This window comes from Bactrocera dorsalis, chromosome 1 (genome assembly GCF_023373825.1).
Source record: "Bactrocera dorsalis isolate Fly_Bdor chromosome 1, ASM2337382v1, whole genome shotgun sequence".
Taxonomy (NCBI): domain Eukaryota; kingdom Metazoa; phylum Arthropoda; class Insecta; order Diptera; family Tephritidae; genus Bactrocera; species Bactrocera dorsalis.
The window spans coordinates 109,477,424-109,489,767 of NC_064303.1; the positions used below are offsets into that span (position 1 = coordinate 109,477,424).

At 34.9% G+C, this 12,344-nt stretch overlaps 1 protein-coding gene across 1 annotated transcript in view; it reads left to right on the plus strand.

Annotated features, from left to right (window-relative positions):
- LOC105222735 (uncharacterized) overlaps positions 1–3,331 on the plus strand; it is a 51,170-nt gene extending 47,839 nt beyond the window's left edge. The window contains exons 10-13 of the mRNA XM_049455066.1: positions 89–250; positions 315–486; positions 550–1,210; positions 1,433–3,331. Of these exons, the coding sequence (XP_049311023.1) occupies positions 89–250; positions 315–486; positions 550–1,210; positions 1,433–1,832 (1,395 nt within the window). The 3' untranslated portion in view covers positions 1,833–3,331. The remainder of the gene's footprint in view (positions 1–88; positions 251–314; positions 487–549; positions 1,211–1,432) is intronic.
- Positions 3,332–12,344: the final 9,013 nt, after the last annotated feature.

The window sequence follows — 12,344 nt, forward strand, 5'->3', positions numbered from 1 at the left end:
TAGGAAACAGAAACGAAAGTCTTTTATTTTCTATCACATAACTGAACCTCAATATTATTCCCTGTAACTAAAATTTTCTTTCTTCCAGACCTTGACTGTTGCCAAGGAGGGCCCCGATATAGAAGACTTAGTACTGCTGCAGACTTTTTTAGGCGTCTCTACCACAATCGGCGTATTTATAGCCGGTACAATATTGCGTAAGACTTTTAGAATAGGTAGCTTTTTAATAACCTCACAAATTGTGTCTCAGGTAAGTCTATGCAATACAAAAGATCCAGAAATTTTGTTATACAAATACTTTCACTATTTCTCAGGTATTTATTGCGTTGATAGCGATTTCGATATTGAGCCTGTCCTTCGTCGTAAGCTTTCGTTGGTTTTGTATACTCGGCTGGATGTACGGCATTGGCTTCGGCGGTTTCCGTTATGCCTTCAAAATACTAACACTGGATCGCGTTAAGGTGAAACAGTTCTCAAAGGCATGGGGTGAGTCCAAAAATATAGAATATGTCTTTAAAAATTCTTATCGTTAAATACTGTCATTTGCAGGGCTCATCAAAGGCGCTGAGTCCCTACCGGTGCTCATTAGCATACCGCTGACCAGTTTCCTCAACGATTACTCACTAAATTATGGGCGCGCTGGTTATTTTATTTGCTCAGCAGCCGCCGCTATTGGCGGCATCATAATATTCTTCATGACTTACTCAACCGTGGAGCAGGAGATCAGCAGTCAGGGCAACAATAAGAAGCATGGCAATGGCGCTATACCAACGCTACGTCCATTTCCACAATACTGCAAACTGCATGGCTTTCATGAGCCCGTGGTGGACTTTAATGTCTACAATGGCTGTGATTATCCCGCGCCCGACTTACTAATGAGTCGCAGTTGTGTGAGCCTGAATCAAGTAGACTTTGAGAATCTCTGTCGCAATAACGCCTACTGTGATCGCTGGCGTATGCCGAGCGTGCACAAATTGCAAAACTGTGCGGTACACGGTACGGGTGCGGCACGAGGCCGCGGCCATATGACGGACATTAGTCGACCGCATAGTCCACACTATGATATTGAGCAAGGTTATGCGAGCATGGGACGCAGCATGGGCAAGCGACTGCAGAAGAGCTTGTCCTTCATCCAAAATCCGTATTGCTGTAATGGACAATGGTATTGCAATTGCCATGACAACTATCAGTGGGCGCAGACGTCACCGAGGTGAGGGTTTTTTCTTTTTAGTTTGATTGGGTTTCTGTTAAAAATTACATATCATATCCGATGGGATATATGTATGCATATATTATGAGAATCTTCCTCCTTATATAAGAAACAATTCAAAAGAAAACAGCTCTCCACTTTCCACTTTAATTTCGCTCGACCTTTAATTCAGCACTTTGCTATATAAAACTAATCAAAATTCCTAACCTATTCGTTCCACAGATCGCACATACATCAACCGCTACTGTGCACCTGCAATCAAGGCTCCACAAACTATTTGCAAAACTCGCGTAGTCGTAGCGTGCCTGAAGGTCTCTCCACCATTGGCAATCAGGTGTGCAGATGCAAGACAACGGCAACCCCAGCAGCGACGACGACATCGCGTCTCGGTTCTTCCACTGCCTTATCACGTGAAGTTATCTATTTGCCGCGTCATGATCACGACTACGACTTCACGTGTCGGCATCATCAAAGAGGCGTTGGCGCAGCAGCGGCCACAGCAACGGCGGCGGCAGTCGCCGCTATACACGGAGCCGCCACGACACCGCGCTACCGCCATCGACGCTCCCAATCGCTCTCCAAACCACTACAATATGTCGAACAGATAACGACATCGGTGTAGGCGTTTAATTAATAAACTTTAGATAGATGAAAGACAGTTGGTGCAATAACTGATAGTAGGCAAAGGTTCAAGGCTATGAAGATGATGCACGGGCGTTGAAATTTAGAATAATTTATTGTTATTGTTATTTGTTTTAAGTGCTGAACCTTGTGTTGGAAACCTAGTGAAAGTAACTGTTCGCGTTGACAATTATTCCATTAGCTAGAAAAACTAGGTTCAAGCCACCGTTTTCTGAAGCAGTGCTTCAAATTCGGACCATTTCCCTGGAAGTTCCATGCTTTATTTGAAAATATATGTAAACATATACATTTCGAGGCCGGAAATGGATTGAGAGATCGTGGATACACATAAACGATCGGTATATTAAGGTCTAGGTAAGGTATCTAGAGGTTCTGTCGGCAAAAACTTTTTGTGTTATGTTTGTAACGCCGTACACTTATCGCCGTAATCTCCTAAGCCAAATATTTTTGATCGATTTTGAGCTTTTTTTCCGAGTTTAGTCGTATTTGGTTCGTCTGAGACAAAAAAGCAAATTATATCCAAATATTTTTTTTCTAAAATGTAAAAAGATCGAGAAATTTGCGATTTGTTGGAGATCGGACAAACTTTTTAAGACTGCGGAGTCCAGACTTATCTAAAATCTTTCACGTAATAAATATATGGACTTTTTCGACTTCTAAAGCAACCCTGCATATATTTTTACGCTGAACAGGGTATATAAAGTTTACCACGAAGTGTGTAACATCCAGAAAGAAACCTCGTAGATCCTCTCTGTTCGTTTGTATATATGCGAACAAGTCCCTCAGCTTTTGAGATATCGATCTGAAAATTTGAACCCGTTCTTTTCTCACCAAAGAGCTGCTAAATTGTCGGAACGGTCAATATCGGACCACTGTAGCATATAGCTGCCATACAAACTGAACGATCGGAATGAAGTGCTTGTACGGACAACTTTTTCATTTGACGAGATATCTTCACAAAATTCGGCATGGATTTTTTTTGAAGAAAATGAAACAATTCACCAAGAAATTGCTCAGATCGGATCACTATAGCATATAGCTGCCATACAAACTGACCGATCAAAGATATTGTAAGCAATATTTTGTACTTGTGAAGGGTATAACGTTAATTTTTTTCTTGTTGCCGATTGTTTTTGGCTCAAAAAAATAATATATGATTTACTTTTCGACATCACTGTATCTGACAACGCGAGTGGATTGTCTACAATGGCTTTGAAGTTAGCAGGTAAAAGGTGTGCGTTGAAAAAAATTAAAAACAAAGAGTTCTAAAATTTCAAGCGAAGCATGACAACAAAAAGTATGCACCAAATGCTCGCAGACTACATACTTACAGTACAGACGGTACATACAAACATAAACGTATGTATGTATATTTAAAGAAGATCTGATTCACGAATGTATTTACACTTCTAGTCTCTTAGAAACTATTATTTCACGTTTTCTCAACTCAAAACAAAAAATAAAGTAAAGTAAAATGTTGCTAATGAAATTTTATATAATGAAATACATACATACATATATACTTCTAAACCTACATATATAAGCCAGATGAAAAACTAAAACTTGCAAGAGCGCATAAAAAATTCTACAAACTACAAAAATAAAAAGAAAAAATTACATACAAATACATATGTATAAATAGTTACGTACTTACATACACTTATATACTTATACATACATAGCTATCTATAGGCGCAATGTACTTTTCGAGTATTATTAATGATGCATTAGCATTTTGATAGTCAATCAACTAACGGTAAACAAGTGAGAGCAAAACTTTTACAACTACATTTTTTACCTTCACCACTACCACCACCAACAACAACCTAAACAAAAAACAAAAACAACACCACCACAACCCGTCACATCACTCTTGACCCCACTTAGAGCCTAGTACCCCCTAATGCCCCTAAGGAGTTTGAAAGCTTTATCTCAATAGTTTGTATGTATCTAGTAGATAAATAAAAATTAAAAATTATAAATGAACACAAAAAACTTACTCAAAACATAAAACTAAATAAATTAGGTACGCAAATTTAGAAATATGTTACGGAAACTCGTAAATTATGAATGAATGCAGCGAGCGCTATTAAATCAATGTTGTATGTGTATGTGTGCGTAGTTGTAGTATAAATATTTAAGTATTGGTTTTAGTCAATTTAGTTGTAATTAGGAAAATGTGCGAGTGTATGTGTGTGTGGTTTCAATTGTGTGATTGACCGGTGTTTTCAAAGTGCAGTAGAAATATTTATAATAGCAACAACATAACAACAACAATAAATTTGCATACATTCTAACGAAAAGCCAACCACACACAGCGCCACAAACCGACTGCTGAGTACAAATAAAACAAACAAATACACTGCGCGTCAACAGCTTACAGTGGAGGCCAAAAATATGAGTACGAATTTTTTTTTTTGAAAATTCGAAATTTTTGGCTCAATTGACGATACTATTTTACGAAAAAAAAAATTGTTTATGATTATATTATTTATATTACAAAATTTAAAAAAAAATATAAAAATTATAATATTAATATTATGTAATAAGGAGAAAAAATGTATGCCTAAAAATTAATAAAAAATTTTAAATATATTAATTTTTATTTAAAAAATGTTTTTAATATTTATTTTTTTTTAATTTTTTAAATCATATTTTTAATAAAAAATTTAAAAATATTAATTTTTATATTATTAAAAATTTTAGATAAAATGTAAAAAATATATTTTTTTATTGTTGTTTTTATTTAAATTTTTTTTTATTTAGAATTTTAAAAATAATATTTTTTATTTAGTTTTTTAAATTTAATTTTTATTTACGATTAAAAAAAAATATTTCTAAAATAATTTCAGATTTTTTTTTTCTATTATTTTCGAAAATTATTACTTAAATATTATTATAACATTAAAATAAAAATTTCAACAAAGGTGATTTATAAAACTATTATTTTGCTTATGTATGTATGTACATAAAAATTTTACCAAATGTTTCTTAATTTCAAAATTTTTTAATTAAAAAATTATTTATGCATAAACGAATTCTTTCAAATTTCCAATTGTTTATACCCTGAACAGTATATAATAAACTTGCTGTGAAGTTTGTGTTGGGTTAGGCCGTGGCGTTGAACCAAAATTAGATTCAATTGATCTCACTGGAACACATTTTTATCCTTTATGTTATCCATAAACTCCTAAAAGTAGATCACCAGATCCGCATCGATCAACGAAGCGTTTTGCTCTTACCACAAATTTATTAAGTCGGTTAATATTTCTGTCGGCACCTTCGGTAGGTAGGCCGAATGTGAGTTTACCGAGATATTTCAATCTCAGGCTGACAAAAGCCGGACAATAGACAAGTGAAAAGATGATTCCGGCTCGCCTTCCTCCATACAGTCGAACGTCCACCAGAATATTTAGCCGCAACTCATGTAAATCTATTGAACAGTGCCTAGTCAAAACAAACACAAAAAATTACGCGAGATCGGCTTTGATAAGAGACAATAGTTCAACGGACCTCTTATGGTTAACTCTAGGCCAGAAGGATCTCTCAGTCACGCAAGTTCTGGTTGTTGACACTTGCTGAGCTGGACACTGGAGGTTTAAAGGTCCAACAAAAGAACGTAAAAGACCATCAGAAACCCGAATGGTTTGCAATTGGCTGAAATTGGTTAAATATTGCCCACTATAGCGAGCTCATCGGGTTTGAAGATTCTGCTGTGACCGGACTCCCGCACTATACAAGTATAATACGGAAGAAGCTATAAAATATCCTCAAATTTTGCACACGTCCGTTTCTCCCTATCAAGCTGTTTACTTGTCAGAACCACCTGTAACGGAGTACTATAGCATATAGTTGCCATAACTGACCGATCAAACTCAAATCTTTGTAGGGTAAAAATTTTCATTTGAAGAGATATCGACACCAAATTCGACACAGATCTTTATGCAAAGTAATGCTATAGTCTGGTTAAAATTTATTCAGATCGAACCATAATAGCATACAAATAGCTGCCATGCAAACTGACCGATCAAAATTAAGTTCTTGTAAGGAAATTTTTTTCATTTGAAAAAATATATTCACGAAATTTAGCATAGAATATTATCCAAAGTATTGCTACCCTTTCAGAAGAAATTGTTCAGATCGGTCAACTATAGCATAAAGCTGCCACACGAATTGAACTATATATAGCTCAAGTCTTTGTATGGAAAACTTTTTTATTTGAAAAGATATTGTGACGAAATTTGGCATATATTATTCTCCAAAACAACAACATAATTTCAGAAGAAATTGTTCAGATCGGACCATTATAACATGCAGCTGTCATACATTCTGCCCAAGCAAAATTCCTGTAAACAAATTTGAAACAGCGAAGGGTATTATTGGTTCGGTGCAGCCGAAGTTAGCGGTTTATCTTTCTATTATTTATATATTATATATAAAATCCATACAAATTATTTTTTAATTAAAATTAAGATACACGAGTATATGTATTCTACTTTACTTTACTTCGGAAAAATATTAAAAAAAATTGCTTTGAGATTTTAAAATATTAAATTTTTACTTCACATATGTCACTCTAAATCCTCAAATATATCGCTTGAACCAGTTTTATGCGCCACTGTTAGGAAACAAATTGTAGTCCATTGCTGTCACGCGTTTAATATAATCATGTTACGCATACGCCCTGTAGACCACATAAATACTTGAACTTGAGCGCGTGCGAGTGTGTGTTTGGCGACTTTGGAGAGATATTTGTAATAAATAGCAAAGGAGCATAGTGAAATATCTGAGATCATTGAGTAATGTGCGCAAAGGGTAATGAATTGAAGCACCCAAAATATGTGTGTGTGTGTGCGTGCGGATTAGTAAACCGCAATTACAAACAATTGCACACATTTACATGCATATCTACATGCATAAACGTGCATTTGAAGGCGTCAGCTGATGGCAAAAGCAGCCGCAAAAGCACTTAACACACATCACTTGTGTCGATTACCTGTGCGTTGCTCACAAGTGCGCGTTTGTGTGTGTGTGTGTGTGTGCAGTTGTTTTGCGGTTTAGTGTATATGTGTGCGTGTTTCGGTGTTTTTGTGGCTGTGTGTGTGTGTGTGCGTTGGTGTTTGTGCAATTTAGCTGTTAAATTCATGCAATTCATTAAATTAACAACAACAACAACAAATATGAAATGCAAACATACTTCCACTCATACACATGCATATATTGTACAATACTCTCGTTTGGCTACCTAAGCTAAACACTGTTGTGGGAATGAGCCTTATTTTAGATAAATACATGCATACTCGTAATACTTAAGTACGCACGTATGCATTACTTACTAAACGCACATGCAGATATACATACATACATATATACATATGCATATATGTGTATATGTGGACTTGTATTACGGAAATTTTGTATAAAATGTGTTCATAGCGAAAAATCATATCGAAGTAACAGCATTACAACTGTAATTTGCAGCCGGCTGTTGCTAAAATACATACATACATACTTATATATATGAATATATACACATTTATATAATGTGCGTGTGTAAGCAAAGTGATTTCGGTCAAATGAAATTCGTAATTGTATATAATAAATTAAGGTAAACAAACAAATTGTGTGCAGCGCCAAAAGCAAATCGAGTGACGGACACGCTTGACTATGCATAAATACATTTGTATGTGTTTGTGTATGTATCGATGTGAGCAGAGACTAAAAGGTGTAACTAAATTGACAGCAAAAAATGTAGCAAGTCAATGTTAAAAATGGCTAGGCCGGCATTTGAGCGGTGTTAAATGGATTTCAAACACACACACATGTATACACGCATACATACATACATACACACTTCTATAAACATGTTTACATTCCCAACGGAAATTGAATTAAATAGATGATTACATTTAAATTTTAAATTTTTTGTTGAAAAGTTAAGCAACATGCTTAAATTTCATTCGCTTTATGCCTAAAATTGTAGCAATTCTCCAACGGTTTATGGAAAATTTTTTATAACTATGAATTACCCATTATAAAAACTATTTAATCAACTTTCCGCGTGCGATTACAAGCATTCAACTACAATATAGGTAGGATTTTAGTTTCAACTTCCTCATTTCTGAAAGAGGTCGGCACAAAAAGACTACTTTCAAGCTAATTCAGACTTTCTAAACTTTTCAACTGTCTAAAATCGTGCTTGCGAGCCGATTTTTTGGTTAGCTATGGCTTCATATATAAGTATCACTTATATATCTATGCCTGTATTATACCATCAGATTTAACCCGGACTGATGCATTAAAACCAAACCAAAACGGTAAAAGATTGTCTCGTAGCTTAATATAACCATTTAATGTTCGTGCGGAGTTAGATCTCTATATCAATTAGTCTCTGTTTGACAGCTGTTTGTTTCTGACGCGTCAGGTTTGTTTGAAAATGTTGTCATCGTCATATTTTCAGCAGAGAACTAGCAGAGGATCTCGGCATCTCTTATGGATCGACTCAACGCAGTTTAGTTGCTGTTTTAGGTAAAGTTTGGGTTAAAGTTTTGTTTAATGATTTGGATAGGAAGCGTAGCGTAATACTAGACTGGACTTATGAACCTATGAATATAACGTCGAAAATCACTAACAGTCGAGCGAATGGCGCTCCAAAAATGAGCCGAAATCCAAAAACCGAAATTCGCTGAAGACACAGAAGGCCTTCACAGGCGACGCTTATAAGTCTATGGAAACTGGAATTGAGCCCATTGACTCAGAAGCTTACTTTGAAGGCCATTATGAACATTTGAATTCTTCAGTCCGGTTCAAATTTGATCAAATGGTATTAGGGGCATGACTATTTTATAAATTTCAAATTGGCTCAAAAGCCTATTTTGAAAGTCATAATGAAAATTTGTATTTCCCAGTGCGGTTCAAATTTGATCAGATACGGGTGTGACTATTTTATAGATTTCAAAATGGCTCAGAAGCCTATTTCGAAGGTCATAATGAATATTTGTATTTCCCAGTCCGGTTCAAATTTGATCAGATGATATTACGGGCGTGACTATTTTATAAATTTTAAATTGGCGCAGAAGCCTATTTTGAAGGTAATATTGAACATTTGCATTTTTCAGTCCGGTTCAAATTTGATCAGATGATATTACGGGCGTGACTATTTTATAAATTTCAAATTGGCTGAAAAGCCTATTTTGAAGGTCATATTGAACATTTGCATTTTTCAGTCCGGTTCAAATTTGATCAGATGGTATTATGGCCATACTGTTTTATCAATTTCAAAATTTTCATTATTTCATATGCCATTAATTTCAAAATGTTTTCAAAACTCGATTTTAAGTAATAAATAGGAAGAGAACTTTGGTAGGATATGACAAATCTTCGCACTATTGAACAGTGAAAAGAAGGTTGAAATTTATATTTCGTTAGAAAAACAGAAAACAAACTGACGGTGCACAATTTAAGAGAAGTTTATAGTAACTCTAGAGTTCCTCGCTCTATTCTTTATGCAAGTTGATTAGAGGATCTAATAGAGAGGATGGTCAACATTTTTGAATTGACAGCTGAGAGCATGAATTTCACACCAACTTAATTAAATATGTTTACTTAGTAAGTTTTACTCGAAAGCTCAACAAGTTTTAAATCTTACAAGTTAAAAATTAGTCAAAAGTGAGACACTTAGTTGAAAGGAAAATTATTTTTTTTTCAGAATGATAAAATATATTTGTTTCTCTGCCTCAGAGCTTTTTTCAAAACAGTGCCAGAGCTTTTTTTTCGAAGCTTTCTGAAGAAAGCAACTTGAACTCGTACCAAGATGCAAAATTAAAAAAACATAATTAAAAAAACATTTAAAATCTACACAAGCTTTACAAGGCGTCTTTCACACTATTTGAACCGTTGGTCACACTTAACACCAAAGCCAAAACAATAACAACAACAGTAAATACTACATACATAAATACACACATCCATACACACATACAAGCTGTCCGTCACATCGCACTCAATTCTGTATTTGTAATTGTAAATAATCAACTCCAAGTAGCTTAGCACAAGTCTCTCTAAATCTCTCGATAAATCTCCAAATCATAAGTACTTAAAATATTGAAATTTAAAATTCTTCTTTAATAACCTACAAACATATACATACATATATACCATGCATGCAACTACATGTGCACATACCACATACGCAAGCAGCAGCGTGTTAAGGCCTAAACGACGAATGAGGTAAATTGTGAAAAATATTGATATTACATACATACATATGTACTCACACCACTACCCCCACCATCACCACCAATCACTACAACTACAACTACAAAATAACCCTTACAAAATTGTAATTAAACGAATTTGTAACTTTTTAAATGTCAACACACACGAAACGAAAACAAAATGAAAACAAAAATATATAAAAAAAAACTAAAAAAAAATTGTTTGTAAAGCTCCTTTGTTGAAGTATTCGATGCATGCAGTTCATATGAAAAACTATTAATAATAATATAAATGAATTCAAATACATACATCTTTTTCAAAAGTCTAGTAAAAAAACACGGAGTTTGAATTTTTCATTCAATTTGATGGATCATAAACGCCATTTTGAGGTAAGCGGTAAGTGAAGTTTGTGAAAATTGTTAGTGTTTTGGGTAACAAAAGTATCCAAATTTATCAAGCATTGTTTGGCTGATTGAAATATTCATTAAGGGCTTGAAAGAAACAACAGGGTGCCCCAAACGCAATATTTAAAGTTTTATTAACTCTAAAAAAATTGATGGCTGATAGTTAAAGCTTAATCAAAAAGAAGGCGTTACTGATAGAACAACGTGTCTTCATTATTAAACAATATATTAAAAAAATTAGAAAAATTAAACATATAATATAACAAATCAATTGAAAAGTCCTCGGGCTACAATAGATGAAATTCGTATTTGTTAAAATTGGTGTTTTTTTATCTTCAAAATACTTTACTTCAAGGGTGATATACACCGATTATAGCGATCATCAACCTTTCGATACCATTTTTGCAGTACGATTTGTACTGTGCTTTAAAAGAGGCCTCAGCTTCGTCAATAACCTCTTCATTCGACGAAAATTTCTTCCCAGCATTCTTTAGAGATCCGAGCACTAGAAATAGTCACTTGTGGCCAGATCTGGGGAATCCGGTGTATGCGGAAGCAATTCGAAGTCCAATTCATGGATTTTTGGATCATTTTCACTGACTTGTGGCACGTGAATTGTTTGTTGAAAACAGCATTTTCTTTTCTTCAAATGCGGCCATTTTTCGACAATTTTTCTTCAAACGTTCAATAACGATTTCAAAATACAAACGCTACTTTTTTTACGCCGGAGGGGGTTTATCGTGTGCGTCCACTCGGATGACAAGCTTCCGATTGAACTTCGGAGTGAAATGATGGAGCCATGTTTCATCCGTTCAACATATTGACGCAAAAACTCGTGTTTATTACGCTCGAAGCCACACGCTGATAATCGTCTTGTTTTGTAAGCAAATTCTCCTAAATTTTTTTGGAACGGTTTTTTGTTTGGTATCCTATCTATGATGGAAAATCGCGCACAGCATTTTTCGGCATAAAAATGTTATTTATATTTATATTTTTAAAAAACGTAAATATATAGTTCAAGGTAAGGCAAAAATTATGTTGACTGAACGTAGCCAAAATTGGTTTGCAAAAACTTTGGTCCGGCTAATTCCGATCTTGAGGATTGCACCACGTCCTGGAAGGCATCTGAACGATGTAGAGAGATTACTGAAGATTTAATTTGTCTAAACGAGATCGTTCGCAAGCAACATGACACGTCTAAGATTTAACTTTGAAGCTTGACATATTCATTACTCATGTTCTTACAGAACAAAATTGTTCGTCACATTAACGAATGTAATTTTCTTATCAAACGTCAAAAAAAGTGATTTTTGACAGCGCTGTTTACTGGCGAAGAAAAGTGGGTTGTTTACAAACATTTACAGTGCAAGAGATCACGGTCAAATTAGGAAGAACCGCTGAACCACTTCGAAAGCTAGTAGCCACAAAAATAAAAGTATATAGTGTCTGTTTGGTTGCATAGGATTTCAAGAGATCATGTGTAAGCTTTGCCCGACTTAATAACGAAGTGTATTGGGATCAGCTGGAACATTAAGTGATGTACTCAAATAGAAGTGGGCGGAATGGATTCATAGAAAATGTGTAGTGTCCACCCGATAATGCGAGACTTCATACAAGTTTGCTGACATCGCCAAAAAGCTTCTGCAGCATGAATGGGATAAGCTACCGCACCTCGCCATATTTTCCAGACTTGACACTTTCCGAATATTACAAGGTGCGTTTCCAAGTAAACAGGACTTTTTGAATAAAGTTAGCGCCCTCTGATTTGCGCATCTATATGTCGGCTGGTGCGATTGTCAGTGATAATTTCATTTTCGAAATCCTGTTTACTTGGAATACGCACCTTGTATTTGTTCAGGACTCCGCAAAAA